Here is a 15,999-nt window from a genome sequence, read left to right as displayed (position 1 = left end):
TAGTGAGAATGAAAACAACCCCGCCGCAGAGAATCGTAAACAAAAACTGAACAAAAACAGAGGCGTCGTTCTGCAGGGGAGATTTTTGGCTTTCAATGGCAAGACAGCTGATTGCGACGACTCTCTGGCGCTCTCCCTCGTTATCTGTGTGCCGCTCCCTGGGAGAACTAATCAGCGCGGTTCATAATTTCAACTTTCCTGAATTCATTTTCATTCCGTGCCATGCCAACGGCCGCAAAAGATCGCGCTGCTCTTCGGTTCTACGCCAGATATAGAAGTCTATATATGTAATTACGCGCGGTAATACTCCGTCCAGTAGCAGCAGCTGTGTGTGTGTGCGAAGTGTGTGTGAAGTGTGTGAGCTGCACTTGGCTTATCAGTTGCATTGGCACAGTGATAATCGCTCGGCATCGAACTGAATATTTTTGTGGTTTGGTGGCTCTAGCCTTTGGCCCCATCACCACCCCTCCCGCAGCCCACGCCCCTGGCCCTGATAAGCCGCAGAAAGCCTCAGAACCTGATATACTTTTTTTTTAGTTGGGAACTACGTACTAAACACTTAGTTAGGCCGTTCAGAGCAACAACAATGCGGTTATAGCTACCCATCGCGAAAGACGTGGAAATGACAGAGGGCTAAATAAGTCGACGGCTAGGCCAACACACACACACTTTCATACACTCGCAGATAAATCAGCTGCTTTCTGGGGGACAACGCAAGAAAATAGGGCCTAGTGCGATTAAATGTGCGTCTCAGTGGCTCAAAACAAAGGCCAAAGAGAGCGGCGTGCTAAATATACGTAAATACACACGATTTGCATCATAAAGAAGAAGCTCGAGTGCATTTGACGAGCGCTACACAACAGAACCAAAACAAGGGGCATATCGACTTATAGACTTATATTTAGTGGAGAGCAATAATTAAAATATTATATTAACAAAAGTGCCAATAGAAAGGAGTTTAGGTAGAGTATTTATTCATGAGGTAACTTAGAAAGGAAGAAAATAATACAAGTTTATATAGAACTACAAATAATAGTTATAGTATATACAATAGAAGCTATACAAAAGATGGCACAAGTGCTCAAAGGCTGGACCGCATTTGCTGTAGCGCAATAATCTGGTGTCCTCTTTCCTCCCCCGCAGCGCTCGTCTGTGGCTCCTCATTCTGGCTCTATGTGTGGCAATAACAACAAACATTGTTTATGCCAGGGGCGCAGAGAGGGGATTTTTGGGGGCAAACCACAGACTGTTATTTGTTATATGTATGTATGTGCTTAGTATGCCAGCATGTCTTCCTATACCGGAATACAGAACTTGGGAATTCAACTTCAACCCCATTGCATTTGCTTTGGAGCACGCCCCTGTTCGATGCTCTCTCGTTTTACACGTGAGACCATGTGTTCGTGCGCTATTCTTGTTTCGGGGCATGGTATGATTAGCAACAGGCGACGACCAGCAGTTCTCACCCGTTCGACTTTTGATTAAATTGGTTGTCTGCCGGTCGCCCAGAGCCACTCCCCCCTTGAATGGTCGCCCCCCTTCCCGACGCCCTTGGCGATGAGCTGGAAAGCGAATGAACCCACGCACACACACAGGCACGAAAAGAGCGAAATTCGAATTCAAATGAGCAACAAGCACGCACACACTCAAACGCCGCGAAATACAAAATATTATTTATTCTAATTGTTTGACGCGCCTCAAAATTAACGCAACAAAAAAACAGGCCTACGACGAAGCAAACGGAAAGCGCAAATTAAATGGAGAACGCGAGCTAAAGCCACAGTGAGATATAAAAGTGAAACCAAAATAGCGGTTGAGGTTATACAGCCGAAGGATCAAAAGTGCTAGACAACATATAGAATATAGAAATCTAGAAAACTAGAAATCACGAAATGTCCAGTTGGAGTTTGGCCAGTGCCGTGTCGCCAAATGTCACCGGTGGCGATGTCATCCGGTTGAACAACCTGAAGTCCAGCTCGGAAACGCATCTGCCATCTCGTGGCTCTGGAACGCCTGGAGGCTCTGGAGCACTACCTCGTCCCACGACGCCCGTGCCCTCCAAGAAACTGCCATCCAAACGACCGCCACACTTGACCCTCAACATAAAGGCCAAGTCCCACGATGCTCCGCTGGCCGAGACGGAAAACACGGTGCTCTCGACCAGTGAGTCCATCTATGGAACTCCGATGGGCGCCACACCCGTTTCGTCACCAGCCAACCAAAGTCAACGCAGTCAGGCGAGCCAGCATAGTGACGAGAGCCGCCACAGCAGTAGCACCGCCACCAGCGGCGGTTCCATATTCCCCCACGAACAGTACAAAACCATCAAGAAGATCAACATCGGATTCGAGAACATACGCTACACTACCAAATTCGGAGTCTTCCAGAGGGGTAAGTGGCTTTATTAGGAGGTGCTTCCATCATTAAATCCCAAAGTTAATCTTAAACAACAGCTAGGTTGATAGAAAGACGAACCCACCATACCATAAGATAACCTATTTACTGCAAACTGTGAACATCGCTGTCCAAATAGTCTAGTCTTTCAATCAGTCTTGACATTGAAAAATGAACCCTACTGGTTGTGTTGTAACTTAGATCCACATAACTTTTAGTGTAAAGTATACAATATAGTATTTACAATCTCAGTAGGAAAGCAATCAAAAATGTAATACTTTTCAAGTGATGTTCTAGAAGTGTGTATTTGGAGTCGTATTGCAAGAGTCAAGTGAAAGAGCGAAATGTTCAAAACAAAGCTTAAGATTTTTCCGAGAATATGTATTCTATTACTTTTCGAGTTCCGATGTAAACAAAAAATATTTCAATATTTGCTTGGCAGACACTCCACAGTCTATCTGGTTTTCGACACTCTGAGAAGTCGTCATCGCTTTCATATATACTAAATATTATTTCGGGTACAAAGTTTGGAGTCTTACTTGAACAAAAGCTGTCATCGGGAGAGCATTCCCCCCAGGGTAATAAAATGGTTTTTTGTTCCCAGTCACGCATTGGCGGCAATTATAATTAAGGGCTGGCTATGTGCTATATAGTATGTGTATAGTAGCGTGGTAATGTCCACTAAACCCAATTAAAACCAACAAGTTCTCTGACACTCGACTGAGTCTCTTAAATAAATGGCTAAATAAATGCTTTTAATGGCAAAACCATCAAAACAAATATAGTGCCACAATTATTCAAATCGTCTGTGATATCTGATAATGTTTCGGTTCATCAATCTCGAGATAATGGCATTTAAACTGTCTCGCTATTTAGCACTTATAGTAGCTAATTTCGAGATTAGGACACTTGGGTATTATCAGCTTCTTGACGCTGTGCATAAGATTTAACCTGATTTAAACATGAGGCAAAGTCCGCTCTGCAAGAAACAAACTGGGCAAAGAGCAGAATATCGACTGTCTTTATTGGATATATGTAACCAGCTGAGAATCTTCAATTCAGTATATTGACAAGCTGCTGATTGGGCGAATCACTGGGTTCAAAGAGCCTCTTAAATTAAATTGAACACATCTTGGGCACACGCAGAAATAAAATGTGTACTTGCATGGTCAGGGGTAACTACTGGCGTCAGGTGTTTGTATTTATTTCACATCGTCGATTGTGGCGGCTTTACTAAACTATTTGTTTACAATTCGCCCATCCCACAGTTTCAATGGCGATAAGAACTGCCCTTTACATTATGAATAAATACCCTACTTCTCTGAAATGACATCGGTTATCGTGAACACCATTGAGGAGATATAACATGTGACTCACGTTAGTGCACCACTGATAGATTGGCTTTCCCGAAAAGATATTTGGTTAAGTATCCCAGGTGACTCATTCAAGTATCCGATTATGGTCCTGGTGGAAATTATGACACGTGCCTTGCGCTGATTATATGCGCGATAAATCAAAGGCACTCGTAATGGGGGTGATTACCATGAGTTCGTGTTGGGCTAACCAAACCAGACTAATTGAGGTGGACAGCACAATGTGCTCTATCCTGGGTAATTGCAACTCACATTATAGTTAGTAAACCCAAAAAACATTGACCACGGCTAATTACCGAATTCGAGGGAAAAGCATAACGCCATCCAAAGTTACTCGTGGTTCATATCTACAAACTGCTCTATCGCCCAAAATAGCCATTGATAATAAAATGTACAGCGTGTATAACATACATCAGTTCTATACCAATAATGTGTCTTTTATTATTCAAAGCAAATGGATAGTTCGGTACAAATGATACAAAAACTGGACGGCATGGCTATCATTACACTTGTCAGACATTTTTGTATGACTGCGAATAAAATATTACACAATATATGCCCCAGTTAGATATGTAGTATCGTATCTGATATGACTAGAACAAAACAAACGGATATGAAAACATTTATAGCTGATTTAGCTCTCTATGAATAAAAGGCGCCAGCGTTTTAATTGAAGTCACTTAAATTCCTTCTTAGATTTTCCGTGCTCTTCGCGTGTCTTCATTGTCTCGCTAATTAAGTGAATTTTCTCATTTTCCCTTTCTTAAAGCGCTGCAGACTATTAAATATATTTACAAAAGATACCGACTTTAAAACAGTCTTTGGATATGAGTCAGGTGATTTCAGATTGGAGCTTCCTATTTCAATTAAGATATTAGCACGCTTTGGATGTAATTTCCTGACTGATAAAATATGACATCTCTGGTTGTGCGTGCTTAAAATATTTTAGGAGGCTTAAATTGATACTTTCACGCTCCCGTGAACAATTAGATACTTCTTTGATTAATTTTCTGAATAAAATAAAATCAGTTAAAATTATTAACAAAGAGTTTGGCCGCAGTAGATCTACCCAGAAACTCAACATTGTATTTAATTACCAGCGCAATTAGCAATCAGTTTGATAAGAAATAACTTTGTGACCTTCTCGAATTCCAATTGGTAATTCGTAATCCCAATGTAATATGTAGAGTATACATTGGAAGTGGTCAGATGCAGGTGCTGCTCATAATCCCACCCCCACCAAATGCAGTTCCAAGTATAAGGCCATAGAAACCACTGATAAGAAGGCCAACTCCAATGGGAGTGCAATAAAATCGCCTTTTTGTACACCTGTTGGCCCAGCGATGACTCTAGTCTAACATCTGGCCCACGGGCCTTAAAAACAAAAAAAAAGACGTAAAGGCAGTTTAACGACGATTTTGGTCATAGAACTTGAGTGCGATAAGATTCGAACACGGAGCGATTGATAAGTGGACGCGCAGACCCCTGAAATCTAAATTGGACAGGAGCCATGGCTAATCGAACGATTAACCATTTGGGCACATTCGACATTCAACAACAATGTATTTGGAGCCCCTTACAAAAGGCATATTGAACTTAAATTTTATATGGCATTATCATCCAGCCACTGGGAATTCATGAAAGCGTGCAAAGCGAGATTAGACAGCATTGAACGGCAGTAATCGCGGGCATTGGGATTTGCTTATCACTCGGGATGTACGAGTTAATTTAATATGTGAATGTGGGGCACTATACATTGCAAACATGTGCAGGAATATCATAAATAGACGACAAGTCAAACGGACTTTATTTGCAACAAGATATATATTCACTCATTCATGTTTTTATATATTACCAGAAATAATCTTTTTTCCAACCTAGGGAAATCATAAACTAATCTAGAAATTCAAATGGTGGTAGTTCGAGTTTGATTTAACACTTTTAGTGAGTAACCAAATTAAGCAGAATTTCTTGAAAACTGAGGTCTTTTAATGATTAAGTAAGTTTATGGAACTGGCTTACTAATCAGCTATAAATCCGACCAATAAATGTAGTGTGACTTCTTGCGATTAAATGATTAAAAAACACCTCTTTAATTTGTAGACTTAACGTCATCAGTTTCGCTTTAATTTTCCATTCCCTAAACTCCTGATTCTTACAGAAACTAAGGATGTGCTAATGGGACTGACAGGGTACTTCAAGTCGGGAGAACTTAGTGCCGTTATAGGACCCTCTGGAGCTGGAAAAAGTACGCTGCTCAACATTCTGTCAGGATACACGTAATATAATATTAATATAATAATTAATACTTCCTTCAATTAAAGCTAATTCCTATTGCAGAACTTATGGCTTTACGGGGGATTTTCGGGTCAATGGCAATAGGCGAGATTTGAAGGCCTTCAAGCCGAACGTGGCGTTCATCCGCCAGGACACGAGTCTTCAGCCCTTTCTCTCTGTCAAGGAGGCGATGCATTTTGCGGCCAACTTGAAGATCGGCCCTCACATGACACACTGCGAGAAAAGGGAGAGGGTAAAGAGCATCCTGGAGGCCATCGGGATGTACGAAAACCGGCATACGAGAACGGGGCAGCTCAGTGGCGGTCAGAAGAAGCGTCTTGCTATTGCTCTGGAACTGGTGAACAACCCACCGGTGCTGATCCTGGACGAACCTACAACGTATGTTATGGAGCAATATCAACACTTATTCAAAAACTAATCACGAATGAACCTTGTATACTTTTCAGTGGCTTGGATAGTTCCACCTCGAATCAGCTGATAAATCTGCTCAAGAAGCTCGCCCTCGAGGGACGCACAGTCATCTGCACAATCCACCAGCCAAGTGCCTTGACCTTCGCCATGTTCGATCATCTGTATGCCATTGGCGAGGGCAAGTGCATTTACGCCGGAGGTGCCCAAAACCTATTGCCCTTCCTGGGCGCCCTCAATCTCCAATGCCCGGAGTCCTACAATCCAGCGGATTACTGTGAGTTCGGAATGGTAAACTTCTTTGTAGATGTAAAATGAGCAATATTTACCTAATTTACAGTAATGGAAATAGCAACGCATGACTATGACACGGCGGATGACAACCAGCTGGAGAAGCTGGTGGCCCTGATGGACAATGGTCGCAACGAGGACTACAGACAGAGCAAGACTGCGCGAGTTGCCCAACTGGCGGCCATGAAGAAAGTTGGTAAGGCAATGGCATATTGAAGTGAAGTACTAAAAATCAATGACTAACCAATTCTACTTTGTAGACCAACTTATGGCAGCGGGACTGATGACACCCGTCACAGCTCCCGTGATGTCCGCATCCGTGCCACCGCATTTCACGCAGGGCAGCACATTCAAGCCACTCACTCCCATCAATGAGCTGTCTTCCCGCGTGTGGGACAGTCAAACGGCGGGAATCGGAAACACTGGCAGCTGCTGTAAGCCAAAGAAGAAAAACAAATCCAGGCCAGCCATTGAATTGGATCCATCGCATCTGTGCAAAAGGGAAAATATCTACGCCACTCCGTTTCACCGACAATTGAGTATCCTGCTCCTGAGAACGTTTCTGCTAATTTGGCGCGACAGTTCGCTGACCACAATGCGCTTTGCCATTCACCTCATCACAGGCATCCTAATAGGAACCCTGTACATAGGGATCGGCAACGATGCCGCCCAGACGCTTAACATCTTCCGATACCTCTTCTACACGATCATGTTCATCATGTACTGTGCGTTCTCGGGAATACTGGTGAAGTGTAAGTATGGGAAATAACTGACTAGAGTAAGGTAGTTATCATTCTTTCGCCCGCAGTTCCGCTGGAATTCCCCATTGTGTCGCGGGAGCATTTCAATCGCTGGTACTCCCTGCGAGCATATTACGTGGCCATCACCCTAGCCGACCTGCCCATCCAGATCATCTGCAGTGCCCTGTTCATAGTACCCACATATCTGATGACCCAACAGCCGCTGGAACTCTGGCGGTTCGGAATGTTCTTCCTCATTGTGTTCGTTACGGCTCTGGTCTCGCAGAGCATTGGGTTGGCGGTGGGAGCAGCACTGAGCCTCAAGCTGGGCTCCATTCTGGGACCCTTCTTCATCTGCCCGTTTCTGCAGTTCAGCGGGTTCTTTCTGATGGAGAAGGACACTCCGGTCTACCTGCGCTGGATGTTCGACATATCGTTCCTCAAGTACAGTCTGGAAGGAGCCATGATGGCTATTTTCGGATACGATCGCGAGCCATTACCCTGCAGTGATCTTTACTGCCACCTGAGGCACCCCAAGTTCATACTCAAAAGTCTGGACATGGCCGACGGAAACTATACAGTAGCTCTCATCTTTCTGCTCAGCATTTTGGTCTTCCTGCGCATCCTGGCCTTCTACATCATGTCCTTCCGCCTCAGATTGTTCAGATGAGGCACACCGCTTGAGGAACCAAAGGAAACCTGCCACATTCCGCCGACAGCTAAATGTTTTACTTTTATATATGTGGTTTCTATGTAAGCATTTATTCGAGAGAAACATATGTGCCAAAGATTGGAGAAGCCGATAGAGCGTAAGGAAATCGTGATATATATCAGCAACACAGGATCATAGAGCCATCACAGAAACACATATACACACACACACACTGACAAGCATACACACACGGCGGTAACCGAGATCAATAATTGTAAATAGAACATTTTTATAGCATAGCATATAAACAAATGTATTTTTGTAACGTATTAATGAACCATTATTGACTAGTTGTAAAACTGGCCTGATTTTCAGGCGACGGCTGCGAGTATACATTTGAAAATATTATTAAAAATATTTTGCCATGAAATCCTAAGACTTCTTATTTAATTGTGTAAATTTATGTCTGCCATTGATTTTTGACCTTTAATTGTTTTCCGAAACGTCTAAATTGTTTCGAGTGCTTAGCGAGTTAGTCTGCACTCAAGCTGAAAGAATTCAAGTCTGTGAAAAGAATTTACATTGAATATACTCTACATACTTATAAAAATTTGTTATTTTTAAAAAAATCGCAGAAGTATGCCACGAATTGTGATCAAACTTGATCGCAACTAAGTGCACTTCAAACATGTTGCCAGATGAATTGCGATTAATGGCAGTAGCCGGCTTTCGACTTCCGAGCAATTGAAATCAGTCGCGTTTTGAATATCAACAGAAAGTGGTCGCCATTTGATGGATCTCAATGTATTTTCTCTCTTTCAATCGGTTAATGTGATCACGACTAGAAATCTTAATTGACGAGAGGCGTACGAAACAAAATATATACAAAGTCGCGGTCAAATGTGATAAAGTATCGATTTATGGCCATAAGACCATAAGAAAACCTTTGAATATTAATCCCCACTATTAAATGCAAATTTGGAGCTGCAAACCCGACTTGCACCCGTCAGTGGAAGCCGAAACCCGTTTCCAAAGAAAATAAGTCGTCGTGCAATTAGAAAAGTTTATACTTTCTGTTTATTCAGACCAGATTTTACAGTCGTACTTGTTTACTGACTGCTGTAAAAGCGAAATTTCCGGGTAAACTGAATTCATTGATAAGCGCCAGCTGTGCGAAGTCGAAAATGAACAAAGGCAATTATAGAGTCTAACTTCTATTATATTACGCAGATTGGGCTGTTCAAGTGCAGCCATGTAAATGGGTGTGTATTATCAGCGGTCATTGTTTCGTGTTGAATACTCTGTATCAATTACCCAGTGGCGTCGGACAATTGTTAATTTCACTCTCTAAAGAAGGTCATTTGGTTGCTCCAAAAATCGCTGCTCACTTTCAGGCGGGAGTCGAAAAAAGTACTTTTTATGTACCGGGAAACTAGTACAATGGATAGTTATTTTCTCTTAAGGCTTATCTTGATCAAGCTGTCAATGATAACCAATACCTTTGGAGTAAAGCCCCCATTAACATGCTCATTCTAATCCTCTTGGAATATCGCATAACTATTTTCAGCGCACCAGTAATCTACTCGCCTGACCTCGGACAAGATCCCATCGATACGGAGTGGGTGGAAGTGCAGTGCATTGGAGACTCAATCGATCGAACTCATGCAAGTTGTTGTCCAACCAGTTCGTTGGGGTGGGACGACCTTGGTTCAATCCATCCAACTTTGAGCGATAAGATTATCCGCGATTCTCCCTAAAAAAAAGTTAAGTGAAAGCTTCGAAATGTATCAGTGATTGGGAGCAAATTTGTTCTGCATTTATTAAGAAGTGAGCAGTCGGCAGTTCAGTTCACTGGTTTATTGACCAGCTTAACGTTCAGTACCGCGCATAAACAAAAAGCCAAAATCGAATATTAACAACTCCCCACACGGGTATCTGGTTCATAAACAACAATCTGCCGTCGTCTAATGGCCGATAACGCGGTGCAAGCTCAGCCAAATGGTCTGGCCCAAAAGCGAAAGGCGCTGGAGCTGCACTTTAGCCAAGTTAGCTACAGTTTGAAGGGGGCCACAAAGGGATCCACTCCCATTATCAACGAGGCATGTGGGGTCTTCAAGTCGGGACGACTTACGGCCATCTTGGGTCCCTCGGGAGCTGGCAAGTCCACCTTACTCAACGCCTTGGCAGGTTTCAAGTAAGTATGTTTATTACAAAGTATTTCAAAATAGCACAAGTGAGATATGCAGTTTTCTATATATTCCTAATCGTGTCATTGATAGACTTCAGGGAGTTACGGGCCAGTTTCTGTTGAATGGACGCCCCAGGGATATAATGAGCTTTCGGAAAATGTCTGCCTACATTGCTCAAAACTTTGTAATGCTGAATCTGCTCACCGTTGAGGAAACACTGCGAGTTTCTGCAGACCTGAAGATGCCCAGCTCCACAGTTCCTCAGGAGAAACAGAAAATTGTATACCAGTAGCATAGATAAGTAGCATATATGGTTGGTACAACTAATGGTACAACACCCAGGTAGACGACATCATCGACATACTGCAGCTGCAGTCCTGCCGCAGGACACTGGTGAAGAACTTATCCGGCGGCGAGCACAAGCGCTTGTCCATTGGCATTGAGTTGGTAACGAATCCGCCCATTATGTTCTTCGATGAGCCCACCAGCGGATTGGATTGCGTGGGCAGCTACCAGGTGATTTGCCATCTGCAGCGATTGGCGCACGATGGCAGGATAGTTGTGTGCGTGGTTCATCAGCCAGGATCGCGACTCTTCCAACTCTTTGACGATGTCCTGGTTTTGGCTCACGGAGAAGTGCTTTACTCTGGTGAACAGCGCGAAATGCTGGCTACCTTCGCACAATCCGGCCACATCTGTCCACAGTACTACAACCCCGCGGATTTCGGTAAGTCCCTCCCTTAGTCTCCCTTATCTTGCACCTTAACTAACACAATCCAATCTTTTATAGCCCTGGAAGTGTGCAGCCAGTCCTCCAGCACAGAACGTTGTGAATCGCTCATCACTCGGAACAAGATGATGCACTGCACCGCCAGTGATGTTGTGAAGCTTCAAGTGGGTGAGGAGAGTAAGTGATGATGACCGGTATATTTCTCAGGATGGCTTTTCTCATACAAGTCCCATTTCCGCGCTCCTGCACTTGTAACTTACTACTTTCCTCTACTGCACTTCTATCTTTTCTGCTCTATCTGCCGCTTTTCTCTGTCTGCTCTAATTTCTTTCCAGCAGCCTTGATTGATGTTCACAAGGATGCCTTGGACTTGTCCCATCTGCGTGGCAAGGAACAGGTGGATTTCTGGATTCAGCTAAAGGTCCTGCTCTGTCGTCATATGCGCTCCATGTCCAGGGATATGGTGAGCTAAATAAACCTAACTATTATATAGCTTAACTAATACCTACCTTTTCCAGGTTGCTGTCCAAATGCGTCTGGTGATGCACGTGGTGGTGGCCCTGCTCCTGGGCGTGGTCTACTGGCAGATAGGTGGCGATGCCCAGAAAATCGTCTCCAACGTATCCTGCCTGTTCTTTGTGATACTCTTCGTGTTCGCCGGCAATGCCATGCCCTCGATCCTGCTGTGCATGCAGGACTCGGCGGTGTTTATCAGGGAGTACTACAACGGGTGGTACTCCCTGGGCGCCTACTATCTGTCCAAGGTCCTGGCCGATCTGCCCCTCCAGCTGACCTGTCCCACAATGTTCATCGGCATCGGGTACTTCATGACCGGTCAGCCTCCGGAATTTCAGCGATTCGCCATGTGCTGGACCGTGTGCGTGCTGACCGCCTTCATTGGCCACTTCATCGGGGTGATCGCTGGCTCGCTGTTCCCCATGCAGTTGGCCATATTCCTGGTGCCCAGTGCAACCATTCCGTTCCTCCTCTTCTCCGGCTTCTTCATTCGCCTGAACGAACTCTCCTGGTTTCTGCGGCCCATCTGCGATGTGTCCTTCTTTAGGTACATCTTCGAGGGTCTGATGAGGGCCATCTATGGATACGATCGCGGGGAACTGGAGTGCCATGCCACAAACAATTTCTGTTACTACAGAACGGCGGAGCAGTTCCTCAAGGACTTCCAAATGCAGGGCGATGAGTTCGCCTGGGATGTGACTGTCCTGGGAATGTTTCTCATCCTCCTGCTTCTGGCCTTCTTTGTAACACTAAGCGCAGTCATCCGACGAGCCCTTCGGTGATATCTTAAAACAAATAAAGTGTTACGTTTGTTAAACTTCCTAAGTAAATTTAATTTTAATTCTACTTTATTTCGACACGTATTTTACATCCATCTCACATGGGCTATTACCTACCGCTTAGTCGAGACACCAACCGGAATACTTGAATTCGACATAACATTTTTGCCATCTTGATTTAGCAATATAATATATTGCTTAAATTAAGAAATTCTATTTAGGATGTATTCAGTTTTAGAACTAATTAATTCGGTACATATGTGAGCCCAGTATAAGACCAAGTGATATTTTTGTAATATTTTATTACTGATTGCATGCCCTTCCTAATCATCACAAATAATTATACCCGTTACTCGTAGAGTAAAAGGGTATACTAGATTCGTTGAAAAGTATGTAACAGGCAGAAGGAAGCGTTTCCGACCATATAAAGTATATATATTCTTGATCAGGATCAATAGCCGAGTCGATTTGGCCATGTCCGTCTGTCCGTCCGTCTGTCCGTCTGTCCGTCTGTCCGTCCGTCTGTCCGTCTGTCTGTCTGTATGAACGTCGAGATCTCAGGAACTACAAAAGCTAGAAAGTTGAGACTAAGCATACAGACTCCAGGGACATAGACGCAGCGCAAGTTTGTCGAATCATGCTGCCACGCCCACTCTAACGCCCACAAACCGCCCAAAACTGCCACGCCCACACTTTTGAAAAATGTTTTAATATTTTTTCATTTCTGTATTGGTGTTGTAAATTTGTATCGATTTGTCAAAAAACTTTTTGCCACGCCCACTCTAACGCCCACAAACCGCCCAAAGCTGCCACGCCCACACTTTTGAAAAATGTTTTAATATTTTTTCATTTCTGTATTGGTGTTGTAAATTTCTATCGATTTGCCAAAAAACTTTTTGCCACGCCCACTCAACGCCCACAAACCGCCAAAAACTGTCAGTGTTGAAGACCTCCTTCGCACTTCCACAAGCTGAGTAACGGGTATCATATAGTCGGGGAACTCGACTATAGCGTTCTCTCTTGTTTTAATTGCATTTCGTCAGCTACTTCTATTCAAAGAATAGTATCTTATACTCAAATCATCTCAGCTTACAATTTAAATAGAATATTAAAGCACTTGCACAATCTTCAAAGTATATCTACGCGCTTTAATCTCTTTGATGTTGTATCCGACTGCCGACAGACTTATTTTCTGGCAGCGACATAATTCAAGCCTTGAAAGCGCCGTTACTTGCAGCCAAAACACACACACTCTCACCCACACGGACATGCAGCATATAGGCAAGGACATCTTGGAATTTTGGGCTGACTTACTGCCGCTATAGTCTGAAGTCCCGTGGCCTTTCTGCATCTTCGACACTTTTGGGCTTTGGCCCGAAATGCATTTTGCCAAGCTTTTTGTGCCGTCTGCGAAACTTCCGGAGGATGGGGCAGAAATTCCATTATTTTACCCGCAGTCATGTTGCAAATAGATAGCAAATTCGTTTAGGAACATTTCCCTCTGAGCTTTGCACTCAGAAATATATATATGTGTTTTTGGCCTGTGAGCGAAATCAATTAGCGTCCTTCGGGTCGGCGAAAGCCCTCAATTTGATTATATTTAATGAGAAGTCACCTGTAAGCCAAGTTTTAAGACCTACGACCTAAGTACCATACATCGAAAGCCATTGCCCCCGTCCCATAATCAATTTGAAGTACAAACAATTCGTGCAGACAGCAAATGTTGGCAAAGGCAAAAAAAAATTATTTTAAAGTAAATCGGAAATATCTGCAAAATTTAAGCAGCCAATTGAAAAGTTTGGGCTCGTTTTTGAGTTGGCAAAAGCATATGAAAAGTTCTTGAACTCAGTAAATCCCCAATGACCCAAATAGAAATGCTGGCGAGCTGAAACTTTTTGGGTGTGAATGGGAAAATGCGAACACGTATTCAGATTCGTAGGTGGAAATTTGTTATGTTTACGAGCAGGTTCAAAAGTTAACGATTTAATAACATAAACATAGCGTAGTGAAATTTCTTTTGAATACAAAGTTAAAGCATAATTTATTCACAAAGTGAATAAATAATTAAGGATTGGCTATGTGTTCAGGCATTTATTTATTAATTAGTTTATTAAACCCCCAATGGACAGCTGTAAGCAAACAAATTGCTGTGAACAAATGCATCGCTGCAGACAAACAAATTGCTTTACGCAACTTTATAAATGGTATCACAAACTTGCCATGTTTTCGTATAAATCAAATCCCGCATATCTGGGAAAAGTGCACAAAACTTTGCGGGCAAAACACTTTTGCTTTTATTTCATTTATTTATTTTGTGGCTGCCTCAAGACGTTGCACGCCACGCCACGCCCCGCCTGCATCGCCTCCTGCAACCTTGGAAATTTATGTGCAACGCTTGTTACACATACGACATGTTGGACGTGTGCAGCGGCTAAGACAAATCGATTGCTGTTGCAGCCACTTCTTTTGTGGCGCAAACAATGGCAAGGGCGTAATTTATTGAACACTTTGTTGCACTTGCCACCGCCGAGTAATTCTCGGTCTTAACCTCGAACTAGGGTCAGATAATCCCTATTTTCTATTAGGATTTATATCGGCTTTAGCTCCTCGAAACGCGTAAAAAATTACTGCTCTAATTAATTTCCTTTGAGCAATTAGACGGAAGTATTTTTTTTATTTGTATATTGCAAATAGCACAAAAAGTGTTCATTTTGTATAAATAGAGTTCATTTATTTTACTGAAATACTGATTTTTCTTTGAAGTTGTAGGGCTTGTAAGCTGGCTATTAAATGCTAAATTAATTCAGAACGAAAAACTCAGCCCAAAACTTACAGCCCTTTTTAAAATGAAAGGATTTTCATTTATTTTTGTTTTTTGATATCCTTGTTATTTGGGTATTTGGTAAGCTTTGGCAGGACAAACGCATTTCTGCGTTTCTGGCATGCAAACATTATGGCCATCGGATTATTAATGGACTATGCGCATTTTGTGCACTTCATAATTTATTTCTCGCCATTAATGAAATTTTAATTGTTGCAGGCCAACGCAAACAAAATGTCGTAAAATTTATTGACACTGTACGCGAAAATGAAAATATAATGAAGTTTTCGAGCGCAATTACCAAAACATTTATTAAGTTTATGGATGGAAGTTGCCATGCCTTTCATGGCTGCAACATAGAATGCTTTGGCGGTGGGTTTAATTGGACCATTTAAAAAATGTCTGAAATTTAAGCAGAACAAACAAAGGCGGAAACAAAGGAAAACCAACGAAAGTAAGACAATAAAATTGAAATTGTTTTGCAATTGCATTCTGGTTGCTGGGATTGTTGTTTCGTTTCCTTTTGCTTTCTATTCCTTCAATGGCATACTACCCCAACGAAATGTGAACTATTTGCACTAGGAACGGTACAGAGGGTATATATTAGCTAAAATATGTCTAATTGGGCAAGATTACGGTCTGATTTAAGAGTTGTTAAATAAGTGGATTATAAAGGAATTTTGCCGGCTGGTTTAAGTACGCAAGTCCACTTTCTCCACCAACAATTAGCGCTCCGCATTCCGGAAGAGAACTATCCTTTCATTCGCTTCCGTTGCCGTTGGACAACCGCATACAAGCAGTGCGTTTC

General features: G+C 42.9%; 1 protein-coding gene across 1 annotated transcript; it reads left to right on the top strand.

The window, feature by feature from the left end:
* Positions 1-313: 313 nt before the first annotated feature.
* LOC6526699 (ABC transporter G family member 2) lies at positions 314-12,416 on the top strand. The gene is made up of 13 exons (XM_002087766.4): positions 314-2,391; positions 5,929-6,046; positions 6,108-6,443; positions 6,512-6,750; positions 6,814-6,960; positions 7,025-7,516; positions 7,573-8,171; positions 10,115-10,350; positions 10,436-10,625; positions 10,688-11,072; positions 11,136-11,252; positions 11,414-11,538; positions 11,594-12,416. The coding sequence occupies exons 1-13, from the start codon at positions 1,893-1,895 to the stop codon at positions 12,371-12,373; spliced, it is 4,263 nt and encodes a 1,420-aa protein (XP_002087802.2). The 5' UTR covers positions 314-1,892; the 3' UTR covers positions 12,374-12,416.
* Positions 12,417-15,999: the final 3,583 nt, after the last annotated feature.

This window comes from Drosophila yakuba, chromosome 2L (assembly GCF_016746365.2).
Source record: "Drosophila yakuba strain Tai18E2 chromosome 2L, Prin_Dyak_Tai18E2_2.1, whole genome shotgun sequence".
Lineage (NCBI taxonomy): Eukaryota > Metazoa > Arthropoda > Insecta > Diptera > Drosophilidae > Drosophila > Drosophila yakuba.
This window is presented reverse-complemented; position numbering and strand designations above follow the sequence as displayed.